General features: G+C 35.7%; 3 protein-coding genes across 4 annotated transcripts in view; 1 reads left to right on the top strand and 2 right to left on the bottom strand.

Annotated features, from left to right (window-relative positions):
• Positions 1-1,801: 1,801 nt before the first annotated feature.
• On the bottom strand, positions 1,802-6,796 carry LOC108998839 (acid phosphatase 1-like). Its single transcript, XM_018975553.2, has 3 exons — positions 6,059-6,796; positions 4,106-4,315; positions 1,802-2,222 (listed from the first exon to the last, which is right to left on the bottom strand). The coding sequence occupies exons 1-3, from the start codon at positions 6,469-6,471 to the stop codon at positions 2,045-2,047; spliced, it is 801 nt and encodes a 266-aa protein (XP_018831098.1). The 5' UTR covers positions 6,472-6,796; the 3' UTR covers positions 1,802-2,044.
• A 1,561-nt stretch (positions 6,797-8,357) lies between these two features.
• On the top strand, positions 8,358-11,867 carry LOC108998838 (subtilisin-like protease SBT4.3). Its single transcript, XM_018975550.2, has 10 exons — positions 8,358-8,480; positions 8,650-8,750; positions 8,860-8,957; positions 9,035-9,178; positions 9,269-9,371; positions 9,450-9,966; positions 10,085-10,407; positions 10,519-10,630; positions 10,766-10,979; positions 11,063-11,867. Exons 1-10 carry the CDS (start codon positions 8,403-8,405, stop codon positions 11,734-11,736), a joined length of 2,364 nt encoding a protein of 787 aa, XP_018831095.2. The 5' UTR covers positions 8,358-8,402; the 3' UTR covers positions 11,737-11,867.
• Positions 11,868-11,964: 97 nt separating this feature from the next.
• LOC108998836 (uncharacterized protein At3g06530) overlaps positions 11,965-17,681 on the bottom strand; it is a 36,018-nt gene continuing 30,301 nt past the window's right edge. For both annotated transcript variants that reach the window (XM_018975545.2, XM_018975547.2), the window contains exons 34-39: positions 16,641-16,853; positions 15,279-15,965; positions 14,761-15,170; positions 14,057-14,297; positions 13,003-13,173; positions 11,965-12,465 (exon numbers count right to left, since the gene is read on the bottom strand). In XM_018975545.2, coding sequence (XP_018831090.1) covers positions 12,235-12,465; positions 13,003-13,173; positions 14,057-14,297; positions 14,761-15,170; positions 15,279-15,965; positions 16,641-16,853 — 1,953 coding nt within the window. In that variant the 3' untranslated portion in view covers positions 11,965-12,234. The remainder of the gene's footprint in view (positions 12,466-13,002; positions 13,174-14,056; positions 14,298-14,760; positions 15,171-15,278; positions 15,966-16,640; positions 16,854-17,681) is intronic.

Genomic DNA, 17,681 nt, shown 5'->3' with positions numbered 1-17,681 from the left:
AGATAGAGGACAAAGAAAATCAATCAAGAATTATATATATATAGCTGTAATTGGAATAGATAGATAAGAGTAATTAACAAAAATGTACGTCATGAGGTTCAGATTCATATATATAATTCTGAGCTAGCTAGACTAATTTGTCAAGAGATCATGTGATCATCATCAATTATGCATGAGAATAGACATGATTTCAAGAAATTAGTATATATTGAATTCAGGAAGCACGTGGACTAAATGGAACATACAAAAATCTAATGTCATCCTGTCTCACAATATATATATATATTTTACGTACACACTTGAGATCAATTAATAATCCAATCACCTTTTTTTGGCCGATCACTTTATTTAAGATTACGCAACCAAATGCAAGAAGCATTTCAAAGAAATATCGTACCCACGCGAGCCCCACAACAGGGAGAAAAATGAAACATATCATGAATTATGAAAGGTTGTGTTTTTTATATTATATTTTTGTCACTTTTTGTTCTGCTTGTTTAGTACCCGGCCTTATTTATCAGGTATATATATATATATATATATATATATATATATATAGAAGAAAATAAAAGAACTCCATTTTCTCTTAAATATCATGCTAAAGGATTCAAACCAGTAAAGTCAGAGGTGGAATCCTAATCCCAGTCTGTCTAAATTTAAGAGAGACCAACATAGAAAATAATTATTAATAGAACTCATAAGACAGACTTTGGGGGGGCTTTAATGCAAAGGGACTAAGGAATGTATTTTTAGTCTTCATTAGTGGCAGAAAGTGCATGCATCAAAAGAACTAAAGAGAAATGGTCCGTATACAATGCTGTTAGGACGGGTAGAAAGAAAGGAAAGGAACCAATAGTCAAAAAGACTCGAGGTTGGTACCATAGACCGTTCCTCTTTAATAATTCAATCATCGGAAAAAGAATCTTCATGGCTGTACTCCCCTAAAATCCCATTGAACTTGAATACGTACAGCTTGATCCGGTGAGGATAAGGGTTAAAAGCCACAAAAATCACTTCCAAACAGAACGTGGGCAAAAAAGGCCTTAGCATGTGATCTTCTTTCTTGGTTTCCAGGAGAAAAAGGATAGAATTTACTACCTCCCATCTACCAATGGCACCTTCTAATCGGATTGTCAAATCGTGTTAACTGATCATGTTTATATCGTATCAAGGCATGCATATTATATTATATGAGTCAATCATAACCCGACTCATTAAGCTTATTGTGTCAAAATTTCAAACCCTAACATGACCCATTAATAACGGGTTCATAACCCGACCCATTAAGCTTATCATGTCAAAATTTCAAACCATAACATGACTCATTAATAACGGGTCATGTCGTGTGAATTCGTTTTGACCTGTTTATGTAAATGGATTGAACATACCCGAAATTAACTTGTTTGACATAGTTAAATTTAACATAATTTTATATAAATATTAAAATCACAATATCTATAAAAAAATATAAAACTAATTACAAATCCAAAATTACAATCCAAACAATAAAAATATTGAATTTCAAATTTCAAAAATTTTATTTTTAGATATAAGAGTATAATTGTAACTTTAACTTTCATAAACGGTCAAAACGGATTGGCCCGTTATCAACTTATTAAACAATCGTGTCTTAACGGATCAACACATTTTAACCCAAATCTGTTATTATCGTGTCGTGTTCATGTTAGATTAACGGGTTGTGTCACATATTGCCACCCATACCTTCAGTGTGTTTGGACTACTGGTACAAAAGACGTAAAATATGCGTAGGTATATGTATGATTGATTAAAAAAATATATATATTTATAATACGTGCACTCTTTTTGAAAAAAGTAAATGGTGTCAAAGCATGCAGGGAGTGTAATGAACATGGATTTACATCAAATTATAGCTTTCGCTGGGAAGAAATACCATCAATCGTCTAAGCCTAATTTGATCCCCCAATTTATACAGTTAGACATGAAGGGTTCGAAATGTACAGTTATATATAAAGGATTTGAAATTACAGTTACATGTAAAGGATTTGAAATGACTCTCCCCCCATCAGGGAATGTAATACATAGGATTTGGAAGCTTGAAAGAGCGGTTGGCTGTTGAGGAACCCAATAAATCGCTCCACTGGTCCCCAGAGTTCCCGAGAATCCTATATCCCTCTTTTACCATCTCGTTCCTCTTCTCCGACTTGTATATTGTGGCTAATTTTCCATGGTCCTCAGCGGCCCTGAAAATTTGAGAAACTTCAGATTCTGTGAAGATTATGACACCGGTAAAAAGTACTACACTGCCCTTAAAATAGAAAGTTTGAGTCCTTGACCATATGATCCACAAAGTAAACATAAAAATGGAAGATATCAAAGTAAGAATATTTTTCGTAGTTTTTCCTGTTTGCTATTCATCCCTCAAATATGAACATTATAGTCAGAAAGTATCAGCAATTGGATCCTTAACCAACAGAAGATACTAATCAAGATCTCGCATGGATATATAACCAATGATTGTAAGAGAACAGTGCAAGAGAAAAGACCAAACTTAAGAGAATACATTAACATTCTTAAAAAGAGGCGTTGGGTCTGTTTTACTCATACGATGCACAGTTTCAATCTGGAGTAGACTATAATCCATTCTACTACAATTTGGTCAAATAGGAGATGTAGCAAACTTTGACCAATATCCGACTATCAAATCTAAGATCAATAGCAATCCCCTGGCCTTTGGATCAAATTAAAAAGGGCTGGAGTCTGGCTAAGGCAGGTCAGGTTCAAATCTAGCATGCCCATTATTAGAATAAAATAACAGTAACCACCTTGGCAGACTTTGGAACAAAATGTTTAGCATCATCAATCATGTTATGAACCACAGGAAAGCAAATACTTAAAAAATTAAAAACATTCTGAAAATCATTCCAGTTTTGAATGCACTCAGAACCTAAAGTTGAACTAAGAGCTTTTGATTTCTAGTTTAGGGAAGTAGAATCATTAAAAATAATATTTCTTCCAAGATATTGTATAAATTTCATTCAAGATACATATACCAGAAGGAAGGGGACTGCATAGACATTGGTTCCAGCTCTGGACTACCTCATACACTGTAAATATAATCTTTCTGAAGAAAGCATATACAATGAGGATGTTAAAGAAACAAAGGAGGTTTCTGTATGAATGAATGGAGGGAAAAGTTAGTTTTGAACTCGACTTCTTAGTAAAGAAGAGGAAATCTGGTGTCCAGTCTGAAGCCAACTTCTGGGGGTTAAACAAACTTGGAATTCAAGAGCCAGCTAGACTAGAGGACATTCTATGGCATAGATTGAAACTTGAAAGAGAGTAATAAAGTTACTTAATCCATAGACAAAGAAGCTACTGCACTGACGAAAAATGGAAAGTGCCATTATAGGGCAGAAAATAATGACATTCACAAATAACTCATAATGGAAAGTGTCATTATAGGCATCATCCATCAGCCCTGTTTTCATACTGTTATGTAAAAATCAGGTAAGGTCATTATGCCTAATAAAAGTACAGTATATATCTCATTTGGTCTAGATAAACTGCTAGCTAGAATTGCAACTGTTTTTTTAATGCTAAGTAAAATTATTGCTCTAGATATCCCATTAGCTCAAATTGCTCAATACAATGATTTCTTATGTTCACTCAGAAAAAGCAACAAAAGCCCCCAAGTGTTAATAAGAAAACTTATTTTATTCTCCGTTCTTGTAAGCAATGGTATCATTTTTTTTTTTCACAGATCACCTAGCATGTATCCTTTAAACGCATGTATAGAAATCTCTTTAACCTAATATACATACAGTTATATGTCATAACTAAAATGCATTCAATATAAAATGGGATTTAACATTTCATGACTCTCGGCTAATAACAGGTGAGATGCTTCAATATACCCACACAAAAACACATAAGTACAAACATGCACATGCATTTGTTCTTAGATCTATGGAAAAATCTGAAAGGAAAATAAATATAGTATAGTTTCAAATAAATTCAATGGGTTAGGATCATAATTTAGCAGGCAGTTTATATATAGCAATAGCTGTTGCATCCTATCAAACATAACCACTTGCTTTTTTGTGTGCACAACGTTTCTCCTCACCTCAATATGAGCTTGTCCCAATTCTGAAATCCTGCATTATTCAAATTCCCAACAGTAATCTCCCTTTGCCTCTCACTGCGCCCAGTCAGCAAGAAAACCTTGAATCCTGAACCCAAAACCTCTTCATAGAGTTTCAAACTGGGTTCAATAGCAGGTGCCATCGCCTTCTCAACCCACTTATCAAACTCCACAGGATCAAAAACCTCCAAGCTGCAAAACCCAAATCAAATATCAATTACTTCTCATGCCAACCCATCACCACCTCAGATGTCAATTATTGCTCATAAAGGCCCATTAATAACAATACAAATAAATTCAGTTAATGCCCAAAGCCCAAATTACTAAAATCTAATCTTTACACCCTCCCCAACAAACATACAAACAAAAAAAGAGAAACTGGATTCGTTTCAATATAATGCAAACTCCACCTCTATAGGCTCTAGTTTTTACATATTTTGATTTCTATAATTCTCACAAATCAAACAACATTTAACAAATTTGATTGCACAATTTCCAAAAGATAGGTAAACCCCATCTTCCAAGAGATATCAAATAATAAGGGCAAAAACAAATCATAGCGGGAAAAATCAGCAAGATGCAACTGTGGCTGATTCATTCTCTTTTACAAATAATAGCATTCAATGGACTGTTGACTTCGTGAGAAATGTAAATGGTTGGGAAGCTAATGTTATTTCAGATTTTCTCAGCAGATTATATGAGTTGAAGATTGTCCAAGAAAGTGTAGATAAATTTTTGTGGATTCATGAAAGAAATTTCTGATTCTCAGTACACTCCTATTATAATGCTTTAACCTGCAAAGGTGTATGTGATTACCCCTGGAAAAGTATTTGGAAAGTTAAAGTGCCGAGTAAGGTAGCTTTCTTCTGTTGGCTGGTGTCTCATGACAAAATTCTGACAATAGAAAATCTAAGAAAGCGTGGTCTTTGTATTGTTGATTGGTGTTCTATGTGCAAGAAAGATAGCGAATCAGTTAATCACTTGTTTCTCCATTGCGGCTAATAGTTTGTGGAATGTCATTTTTGGAAGGATGGGTATTTCTTGGGTGATGCCAAAGGATGTGGTGAATTTACCAGCTTGTTGGAAGTATGCTGGGCAGAGTCTACCTATTGCAGCCATTTGGAAAATGATTCCTTCTTGCTTAATGTAGTGTTTATGGCTAGAAAAGAATGTGAGATGTTTTGAACACAAAGAATGGAACAAATTGGGGATTTTTTTTTTAAAACTCTATGTCTATGGGCTAAGGCTAATGTAATGAATGGTGATGATGTGTTGGAGTTAATCTATTTTTTTCTATCTTTTTAGTCACTGTGTATGTATTTCTTCTTGTACTTCTTGTGTATTCGGACTATTCGCATTCAAGGTAATAATATTCTTATTAATTATCAAAGAGGGGGGCGGAAAACAAATATCTATTATCCCAATAAATCTCTTTAATTAATTTGTGAATGGACGTGTAAAAGTGTTTAAACAAAAGGTAGAAGCTACAATTGTGGCCTATCATCTGGGAAGGTTTGTGGAGTGAGATGAAAATTTTATGTTTTGTTTTAAAGTTTATTATTATTATTTTGAGATTTGAAAAAGTTGAATTGAGTTTTGAAAAAATTAAATTGTTTATTATATTTTATATAGAGATTTAAAAAATGTATAATGATGTTAGGAAAATTTTATATCTCATCTCACCTCCAAATCCGCACATTAACCAAGAAAATAAGGTTTAGAAAATTAAAAAAAAATATTATTCTTATCATCCCCTCAATCAACCACACTGCAGGTGTCTGTGATTTTTATGGCTGTAATACACTGTTCTATTTTCTTTCCATTACTATTTAAGCAACCTAAGTTAAAAATAAAAATAAAAAAAAACCACTTTAGAATACGTGGATAACCATACAAATTGAAAAAAGAAGCAAGCTTTAAGAATCAGGATCATACCCATAGCCATGTTCAGCATAATACGGAAGATTCGAAAGCAAGGTCTCGTCAACATCGAAAACCCAAACATCCTTCCCATCCCCACTCAATTCCACACTTTTCGCGTAAACTCCTGCCTCCTTCGACACCCTCTGGATATCGATAGTGTACGCCCGGCCCTTTATGTAATCCTTCACATAGTCCGCACATTCCTGGGGAATTGTTTTCCAGGGGCTGAGATTGTTAGCCTCGACCGCGAATCTCCAACTGGTACACTGTAATTTGAGCTCCTCATCGAATTCCTTGAACTGATTCTCGATGTTCTCCTGGTATTCGAGGATCAAAGGCCTCGGAAGATGATGGGAATTAAGAGTTTCGTAAGAAAAAGCGAGGGAAAGCAGAGAGAAAAGAAGAAAGAATCTCAAGAAAGCCATCCTCGGGACGAAGAGAATTGATTATTTTCAAGATATGAAATTCTGGGTATCCGAGAAATCGATAGGATTTATTTGTAAAAGGGAATGCGTGAGGAAAACAAATTGAGAGGAGAACTCAATATATAAGCACATAAGAAAATACGTTTCTTCTGTAGGGAGAAGGGAGGAAAGGAAACTTGTTCGGAACAGTAAAAGCAAAGTTCTCTCTCCCTTGTCAGAGGAAGAGAGGAAGACGAGGTCGCGTGTGAGCAAAGCAACGAGGGAGTTTTCAAAGTCCGGTTTCATGTAAAAGTTGCATGTGTGATGTGTGTTTTGGGTTTAGGGGTTTCTGAAATGTGTTGAGTGCGCGATGAATAGTAGACTGATGTAAATATTTATTTTTGAATAAAATATTATATTTTTAATATTATTATTATTTTAAAATTTTAAAAAAAATAAATTATTTATAATAATTGTAAGAGTATTTAAAAAAATTATAATTATGAGATGAAATAGATTGAGAGTGTTTTTATATCTAAATAATAGTACCAAAAACAAAAGTCTACCACTGAATTTAAGCTATAATGTTAAAGTTTTCACAAATCTAACTAGTGAGATTAGATGAGATGATTTTAAATGAATTGAATAAAATATTATTTTTTAATATTATTATTATTTAAAAATTTAAAAAAAATTATAATGATGAAATGAAACTATCTTTATATCCAAACAGGACCTTAATAAAATATGTAAATATTCTAATTTATATTCCAACAAAAAGTCTTATTTTCGTTTTATTCTTAAACTAATCTTAACTTATCATTATAATTTTTTTAAATTTTAATGTAAAATATAATAAATAATTTGATTTTTTTAAATCTCAAAATAATAATAATAATAATATTAAAAAAATATATTTTAATAATATTTTATCATCTCAACTCAACTCAATTCATCATCTAAATACTGTCTTAAGATTACTTGGTATTTCTGACTCGGTCGTAGACTCGTAGGAAAGGCATTATCCACAACGGGATGTTATGTTTTGAAGTCTTGGCACAGCTGGTTGCACATAAGAGACACGTGGGTTTGTTTATTTATTTATTTTTATTGGCTTTTGATGACTGGCTATTTGATCTTGATCCAATTGATTCAGATGCTCCAGTTCGTTACCACCTAGTACAGATGAGAAATATCCAAATCTAGTTTCACTTGCCGGTGTCTGGGCGTCCCGACTAACCCGGGAGAAACAAATGGGTTTATTTCATTAGTAATAAATGCTAGATTGAACATAAATACCAAGGCAAGATTTGTACAGTCCATTGCCTATTGGCCTGCAAATGCAATGGCCACTGGGAAACCATGCAAGTCTTTAAAAAGACCTTTAACGTTCCTAAAATAAGAGGAGTTTCCAGAGCCGGCCAATGGATTATGAATGAAAGACAACATACGATGCATGTGTACTCTTGTGAACGTTTTATTTTTCATTAGCACCACTCCACTCCCCATTCTAAAAGTGAGAGGGAATAGGGAATATGTTTCCATATTAAAGAGAAGGAAGAAAAAGAGCGTGAGAGAGTAGAAACAAATTTCTCATCTCCACACTCTTTTGTTCTACAAATTAAAAGAAATCAGAGGTATTGGCTACTTGCTATTTGCCTATGTTGGAAATTGTCTTCCTCATTTCTTATTAAGCAAAACGAAAATATCTACCTACCAAGATTCAAGGCAACTCCCTTTCTTCTTTTAGTATTGAATAATGGAATGAGAATCACAAATTCATAAGCAACCAAAGGACAACATTAACATTCATGGAAGTGATGGGGATCCAAATGCTGTGGGAAAAGCCCTCCAATATTCATGTTCATTATAAATAACCTGAAATCTCATCCTCCATGAGACACCAAATTCACCTTCACCGGTCACTAAGGTCCCCAAGGAACCACACCAGAATGCCCAATCCACGACTACTCGCTCTTCTCTACCTCATAATAGCTTTTGTGATGCACTGCAATTCCCAAGAGCGGAAGGTACGCTTGAATTTCCTGTTGTGCTTATTCTAATAAGGTTTAGTGCTCTAAAATCGTACGCTTTTTAAGTTGAATTAGATGTATAGTTCGCATAATTTCACTAGATGCTTTTCACATGAGTGCATAGTGATTTGATGATCAACTCCTAGTTTCATGGTTTCAAATCCAGGTGCATGTTGTATACATGGGGGAAAAACCAAGGGGCAGAATTTTCGGGGCATCCACACCTTATGTCATGCACTGCTCCATGTTGGAAAAGGTTCTCGGAAGGTACTGCACAAATAATCGTTAGTATTCACTGGCTTCCATAATCGTTATAGCAAAGTAGTAGGGACTCATAATTAGGTGAATTTCTGGTTCTTGAAACTTTGAATTGCAGCACTGCAGCTGCAAAGGAGTCACTAATTTACAGTTATGGGAAGAGTTTTAATGGATTTGCCGCTAAACTAACAGATGAAGAAGTTGCAAGATTTGCGGGTGATATTGTCATGCATGTATTGAAGACCGATATGACTGTCTTAATTTGCATGAACTAAACTGGTGTTCCTTTGCAGAGATTGAAGAAGTGGTGTCAGTTTTTCCTAACACGATGTTTGAACTTCACACAACAAGATCATGGGACTTCTTGGGATTTACTCGATCCCATGTTCGACGTTCTCGAGGAGGACAAGACGTAATTGTTGGAATAATAGATTCGGGTAGAAATGTGGAACTCCAATATTTCTCTGTATTTCAGGCTCAGTTTTAAACTTAAAAAGGAAAGTTTTGAACTTACTGTTGTTCTACAGGAATCTGGCCAGAATCGGATAGCTTTAATGATAAAGGTTTTGGCCCTCCACCTGCAAAATGGAAAGGAACTTGCCAAACTAATGAAAACTTCACCTGCAACAAGTGATCAATCTGACTTCTTTGGCCTTCTTAAATCTCCTCTATAAATAATAGCTCATCAAAATTACTATTATCTTGCAGCAAAATCATTGGAGCTCGATACTATAACAGCCGAGATGTCTATTCTCCAGAAGACATCCAATCTCCAAGGGACTCACAGGGACATGGTACACATACTGCTGCAATTGCAGCGGGTATAAAGGTATCCGGAGCAAGTTACTATGGCTTGGCCATGGGGAATGCAAGGGGTGGAGCCCCAAATGCGAGACTATCTGTGTACAAAGTTTGTTGGTCTGGTGTTGGCTGCTATGCTGCAGATATCCTTGCAGCTTTCGATGATGCAATTGCTGATGGGGTCGATATCTTATCAATTTCTATTGGAGCACCATATGCATTTCAATATTGGGAAGACCCAGTAGCGATCGGATCTTTTCATGCAATGAAGCGGGGGATATTGACCTCAGCTTCTGCTGGAAATAATGGACCAGACCGAGCAGTGGTCCAAAACTACTCACCATGGTTACTAACTGTGGCAGCTAGCAGTATTGACAGGAGATTTGTGTCCCAATTGGTTCTTGGAAATGGACAGATATACACGGTGAAGTATTGTTCAGTAAACAACACTTTACTTTTGTCTCCTTTAAAATGGCCAAAAGCTTCAAGCTGACAAGTGCTTTTTTTTTTTTTTTTTTTGATGGTGAATCAACACATTATAGGGATCTGCTATAAATAGCTTTGATCTCAACGGGACCCTATTTCCTTTGACTTGGGGTGGAGATGCTACAAACTACTCTGCCAATTCCATCTCCGAAATCTCGAGTCACTGCTATCCCGGCACATTGGACTCCAAAAAGGTTGAGGGTAAAATTGTTCTATGTGAAGGGCGCTCAGATGGTTCTGCTATTATCATGGCAAATGGAGTGGGTGTCATAATGCCCAGTCGACCCATGGATAACTTAGCTGCTCCTTTCCCTCTGCCTTCCACACTCATCAGCACAGAAAACATTACTGAAGTATTCGATTACATAACATCTTCCAAGTAAGTAACCCCCTGAATCTTTTTTTCTAACACAATTGCTTATTAAGTTATATTTTTTTTTCATAATATTCAAAGTAATAACGATGATGATGATGATGACCATCTTCACAGTAATCCAGAAGCTACTATATTGGTAAGTGAGGAAGTAGAAGATACCGTGGCTCCCACAGCTGCCTACTTTTCATCTAGAGGTCCCAATCCGATTGCTCCCGACATTCTCAAGGTAAAGGAAAAGATATGAAGAAAAACTAGTAAACTGTAAATTTTTAGTTATTTATTTATTTTTTTATTTATCTATATATATATATATATATATAATATTTTCTGAATTGAGCTCTTGAATAATGATAATCATCAGCCTGATCTCTCTGCACCGGGTGTTAATATCGTTGCTGCTTGGCCTCCCATTGGACGTGCTTCAGTTTACGACCAGGATACCAGGAGTACCAAGTACTTTATAGACTCTGGAACATCAATTTCTTGCCCTCATGCTAGTGGAGCTGCAGCTCACGTGAAGGCTGCTCACCCAAGTTGGTCTCCTGCAGCAATCAAATCCGCACTCATGACCACAGGTAAGGTAATGAGAGAGGCTTTTTGTTTTTCATGTTTTGAGACATTGAGAGTCGTTTTAGCATTGTTGTTTTTTTCATTATAGCATACATGATGGACCCAGATAGGCACGAAAATGAAGAGGAATTCGCTTATGGATCTGGTCTCCTAAACCCTACGAAGGCTGTGAATCCTGGGCTGGTCTTCAATGCATCTACTAGTGATTATATCGATTTTCTCTGCCACCAAGGCTACAACACGACAACCCTAAGACTAGTCACAGGTGACCGCAGTGTCTGTGAAAGCACCAAACCTGGTAGGGGTTGGCATCTCAACTATCCTTCCTTCGCCTTAGCCATTGAAGATGGCCACAAGATCAGAGGCACTTTCAGAAGAACAGTGACAAACGTTGGCTCGCCAGACTCAACCTACTCTGCTTCCATAGATATACCAGATCCTCTGATCCACATCCACGTGAAACCGTCTGTTCTTTCGTTCTCTGCTGTTGGAGAAGAGAAAAGCTTCACTGTGAGGGTTAAAGGACCGTACCTATCACAAATGCCAATTATCTCAGGTTCTATTGTTTGGAGTGATGGTGTGCATGGGGTGAGAACGCCACTCGTAATTTACACAGTTCTCCCATCAGCATTATCCAACAGTCACTCACATCTAACAACAAAACCTTCGCCAACAAGTTCTTCAATATATCACAAAAGCAGAATCGTGAACCCAAAACGAGATCTGAGGCTATATCGCCCACATGTAGAAGTGGTACCATAAATAGATGCATCGTACCAATATCACCTCCCTGTTGTGCACTTTCATCTGTTGCAATGCAGTTCTGTAACAATTCGAGAATATTTACCATGTATATTCTTTAATAATCTATTTTCAAGTGTGCAGATTCGGGAAACTCAGTCCATTAAAAACTTTGTTTGTGATAGTTCAATAATAACAATAATAACTACAACTACGTAGAGTTTACTGATATAACAGTAGAGGGATTGCTTAAGGGATAAAAACTGCTTATATAGAACTGAAATAAGTATACATGAGGCAATTGCTGACAATAATTTCATTACAGGGCTTTTAACCTCTCAAGTAAATTCTCACTTCTCAAACCCGAGCTTGAGCTTGTTGGTTGTCCTCAGCCTCCAATAAAATCAAAATCTACAAAATTCTCTATTTTCCTAAGCAAAATCTACAATTTACAGCTTCCCTAGAAAAGTTCTACCAAAAGCAATGGCCTGAAAGCCCCATACTGCTACACCGAAAAGATCAGAGGTACTGCCGGAGGCTTTCACCACTCATGGACTCCATTTCCTTGAGAATCTCTTGTGCAAGAGATTTAACAGGTAGCTCTACATCCTCCAGCAATTCACCGAGGAAGGGGATGGTTTCAGCTACAAGTACTAGATACTCTTCTTTCAGTTTCTCCAGAAGATATTTAACAATTCTCAGGCCCAAAATTCGAGACCGCACTTTGTCACAACGAGTTTGCATCAAAACCTGCAACACAATTTGAAAAAGGAAAACTGAGAGAGAGAGAGAGAGAGAGAGACTGTTGTTCCAGGTAATTATGGAGATGAAGTCAGAGCCTCCAAGTTTACAAATTTTGTACTTCAAAAAATAATCCGACAACTAGGCAATATTTAAGGGAAATCTGCAGCCATTCGTCCTTCTCCAGCAAAAGAAAGGGAATTAGCAGGCGCAAGAACAATATCAATAACTAGTCAAAGGCATAACAATTATACTAATTTTGATAGGTAAAACTATAAAAGGCATGGCAATTATACAAATTTTGATAGGTAAAACATATAAAAGGCATGGCAATTATGGTTCAAAGGAATTACAGATATAAGATCACACAAGTTAGAGTAGACCTCTACCAGATTGTGAAATTAAAGACCCAAAAATTCTTGCATATAATCTTTAAACCCAATTATTTAAAGACCAATAACTATGGGTTCAAAAGCAAAAGGTTAATCCTTCTGGTGATAGGAATTGACAAATTGCTACAGCAAGAAAACTAGCTTGTAAACTTACTTCATGGTTCAAAGGTTTCCATAAAAGATCAGTCCCTGCAGTAACAGCCATTTGACCAACGCAAAGAACCAATAAGTCATCAACTTCCTTCACAGATGGTATGTTAGGATTCCCTTCGAGAGAAGCAGGTGGATCTATGATAAGCTGTGAGACAATGGGTTTCAACAGAACCTGCAAAATAGATGCCTAGATAAAATCAATACAAGGATATAACAAAGAACTAAAAAATATGTAAATCTTAAGAATGTAATTCCAGTAACTTCATATCTTTTTTTAATAAGTAAAAGATTTACAATATCTTAAGAATGAAATTCCCGTTACTTCTTCCGGTTTGCATCTTCATTTCAAACCGGTTTAGATAATGAGATGAGATGAAAATTCTGTGAATAGTAGTGAAATAATTTGAGTTAAGATGTGATGGACACCAAATATTGAGTTAATTTGAGTTCAAGATGTTTTATTGAGTTTTGGAAAATGAGTGAAAAATTTGAATACAAATATTATAAAGTTAAAAAATTATTTGAATATTATTTTTTTATTTGAAATTTGAAAAAGTTACTTGAACCACATGGAACCATGACCATGCAAGTCATTTTCCAGAAGAAGTGTGAAATCAAAACCCACATCCTAGCGGCTGGAAAAAAAACCTACTGAAAAGCATGTCACTTGAACTCGTGAACTGCAGTGAGTCTTGGTAATGGGAAAATCTAAGGTGCGGCTTGGATAGTGAGTTGAGGTGAGATGAAAGTTGAAAATTGAATAAAATATTGCTAGAATATTATTTTTTAATATTATTATTGTTTTGGGATTTGACAAATTTGAATTCTTTATTATATTTTGTGTGGAAATTTGGAAAAGTTGTAATGATTAGATGAGTTGAGATGAGTCTTGGATCCAAACCGGGCCCTTGCAATTAGATACAACACTACAGCAGTTATGTATCTATTAAAAGTGATATCTTTATTTGGAGAAGTAATATAAATAGCAGCTATTTATTTATTAAAAATATATTCCACGTTCTTAAAATTTCAGAGATAGTGGTAGAGTGACTAGCCTGAAAATTTGATTCAAGAAACTTAAGGCTCCCAGTATCATAGAGAAAGCATTTATGTAACGATGATATGACCAATGCCCTGAGATGCCAGTTGTTTTCCTCTTTCATATAATTGCCAGCTTCCTGAATCTTGGCCCTCTTTTTCTTCCGCATCAAACCAGAAGTTTTTGCATCTCCAACGTCAGTGAGATGACGTACACAACCCTCGAGCAAATATTTGTAGTAGGGAACAAATAAGGACCTGTGGCATAGATAAATAGGAATGAGATGATTGCTTATGTTAGCATAAGAGTTGCATACATGGATAAGAAGTTGAAATAATAATTGTCTTTTTAAGTGCAATCAAAGATTTTAATTGAAATAATTATTGTATGCCCCTCATACCATTGAAAGATGTAAGAGAACAAGCTAAAAGTCACAGAAAGATTTCAAGAATTTTTTTTTTTTTTTTATAAGATTTCAAGAAAATTTATCTCATATTAGTTCCGTATTTCACCCATATGGGTGGTTAACACCCAAAAATGACAGATTATTTGAACTTGGTACTCAGAAAGCTATCCTAAGTTTGTCCTCAAACAAATCAAGAGACAAAAAATTCAAACCAATAACATACAGATTGGTATATTAGTGGTGGGAAAGAAAAAAGAATAAGGAATAGAAACCATAAATAGAGTAGCAAGGACAAAAACAAGATGTCTACTCACCGATGATTTTCAGCAAGTTTATTCACGAGGCTGTAAAATGATATAGCCCTATCAATATTGATGCTTCCTGTATTTGCATTTTCCTCTACATCCGAGTCTGCCCACTCGATACTTCTAATAAAAAGAGGCTTGAACATGGTCTCAGTAAGTTTCATAGACAGAGAAATTGTTGCGTTGATGACACTTTTTTCTACAACATCTATATCCTGAATTGAAACAGGGTGTTGGCGGCGTAGATCGAGAGCAAGCAAGCAAAGGTCATAAATATTTGTATGGTATCCATAAATAGATGATCTATCCATCAAACGAACTAATTTTTCTAGCATTTCAAAACCAATTGCCAAGCTTGAATCTCCAGACTGAACAGCCTTAGAGTATATTTTTAGCAAAGGCGGAAGAACAAGTCGCACCTGGAAAAGAAAAAAAAAATCAGTTTTAAACAGATAAATGAACCGGAAACCAATTCAATGGGTTTTCAGATCAAAGAAAATACTAGATCTCTAATTAGGATGGCTTACCGGGATTTTCTCAGTGAGAAGCTTTCGGACGACATCAGCTTTCAATTTCAACTTTGGATCCGATCCTGATATGTATTCAGGACGAAGCACTAAGATTTCCATGATATCTCCAAGATATGGGTTTAAAAAACCACCCAGCTTGTCTACAACTGCCTCCAACGCGAGAAGAATAGACAGAGCAAGAGACTCCTTGGGAGTCGATACCGAAACAGGAGCATTGTCATCACCACATTTTGTTTTTAAATCTGAACGTGAAGAGACTTTGCCAGACATCTTTATGACATTGTCCATTATGCGAGGAAGCTCGGCTACTGACCTTGGCCCAAGCACATTTACCAAACCATTGATTGCACGAAGGCAGCCAGTGGATATGGCCAAGTTGTGTGAAGTAATACCTTTTGCAACACAGGTAAGGGACTTGCTAAAAATGGAATAATTAGCAGGAAACCTGCTGGCCAGGACTTCTAGTGCCAAAACAGCTGCCAGATTCAAGGAAGTATCTGAATCGTTGAGAGATTCATCAACTAAACGAATAATTTCGAAAGACATCTTTTCAAATGATTCAAGAGCAGTCTCATCCAAACGCAGCCAATTACTACTTGAGCTTGGGTTGAAGCCTCTTCTACCCTTACGCTTTGATTTAACCGAGTCATGACCCCTGATTGTTTCACATAGAAGCCCAAGAGCCTGCATTGAAGTAATACTCCATCTATGAAGTAACGAGATAACTATAGTGCACTTGAATGACTGAAGTCATCTAGGCCCATAGATCAAAATAAAGGATAATACTACCACTACTACACCAAAGCTCTTTTATCCAAACACAATCAAAGTATAGGTGCAAAATCGATACACTGTAATACTACCAGGGACACAGGAGTTTTATTATGGACCTACAGTAAACATTCTAAGCATTTATTCATGAAAATAAAAATTAAGAACCTCAAATACATTTTTTTAATAGGTAAAAACATTTCAGTCCTATTGTTGTCACTTTTGGTTACTATTTCTATCTTATTTTTTTCCATCTCATCGTCACAAGATCTACTTCAAATTAGAACCAACTTGAATTGTTTTACAATGGGTATCCCATTCTTTACAAACAGAAAAGGTAGCACGAACGCAAAACAAAGTCGCACTTGACTTTCAATTTATGTACTTGGAAATTGACACATTCAAATATTCAAAATGGTAAGAATGAAGAAAGAAAAAATTATATTTAGGCATGCAACTGATTTACAGTAAAGCATACTAAGTGCCCTCAGACCCCATAAGTCAACATTAATGATACTCTCCAAGCCTAGTTACAGATGCAAATCCTATTAAACTCATCATATACAAATGTCCCATCACAAGGTGTACCTTCCTTTTCACGTTTCCATCTGAATGGCCAAGCAATCTGATAATGCCTTTAAAGTATGCTGAAGGGATCATATGCATGGTAATGCACTTCAAGACAGCTCGCAGACACTCCTTTAATTCTTTCCTGATGACAACAATATATATTTCCTTCCGACTAGCATCCACAAGTTGTGAGAGAGAAACAACCTGTTCCATGAGCTCTCCTAGTGTTCTCTGCGAAATTAAAGCATCCATCATCATCATTGTAATTTTAAACTGCTTGCTACCATAGGTACCAACAACTAAAAAAATAGAAAAGGCTAAAAAAACTATATAGCAGCAGATATGGTTGAGACAGACGTCACAGTCTCAAATTGGCTCATTCAATCATATTCAGAACATATAAAAAACAAACTGTGTTGATCGCCCAACATGCAAAATAATTTCTCACCCAAAAATACAAAACATAAAGTGCACAAATCATCTAAATTTTGAAAACTATTCTCACGGCAATCCCAATACAGCCTACGCACCAAAACAGAAAAAGAAAGAAAAGGGATATCCACGAATATTATATGATCACCTTCAAGGAATGTTAGTCATAGACACCTTATCATCAAGAGTGCATCTAGATGCTTCAGCTTACCCAATAAGGGACTCATTTTGTACATATCCATGGAGTTCCATAAGCAACTGAAGAGTTAAGAACTGTGGCTTACAAATGAATTAGTTTTAGTTAGATCCCATTTGGGAAAGTAAGGTTTCCAAATATAGAATTTAAACTTTGAGTAAAGCACTATTATATCATTCCAGAAGCACAATTTCCTTTTTTTCCAATAAGCAACAAATTTACCAATGATAAAGAAGTACAAGTAGATTCGTTGGGGAGCGTAATCAGGTGTAGAAAACACCAACATAGAAGTTACATTCTAAGATTTAAAAGATCGAGAAAAAAGAAAAGTAGAACAGTTGCTGATGTAAAACTGTCGGAAAACTTTCCAGAGGAATCCTCTTGGACATATCTACTCTTTAAGTAAACCGGTGCGGGAGCCCTAGAACAAT

Source organism: Juglans regia, chromosome 11 (genome assembly GCF_001411555.2).
Source record: "Juglans regia cultivar Chandler chromosome 11, Walnut 2.0, whole genome shotgun sequence".
NCBI lineage: Eukaryota > Viridiplantae > Streptophyta > Magnoliopsida > Fagales > Juglandaceae > Juglans > Juglans regia.
This window is presented reverse-complemented; position numbering and strand designations above follow the sequence as displayed.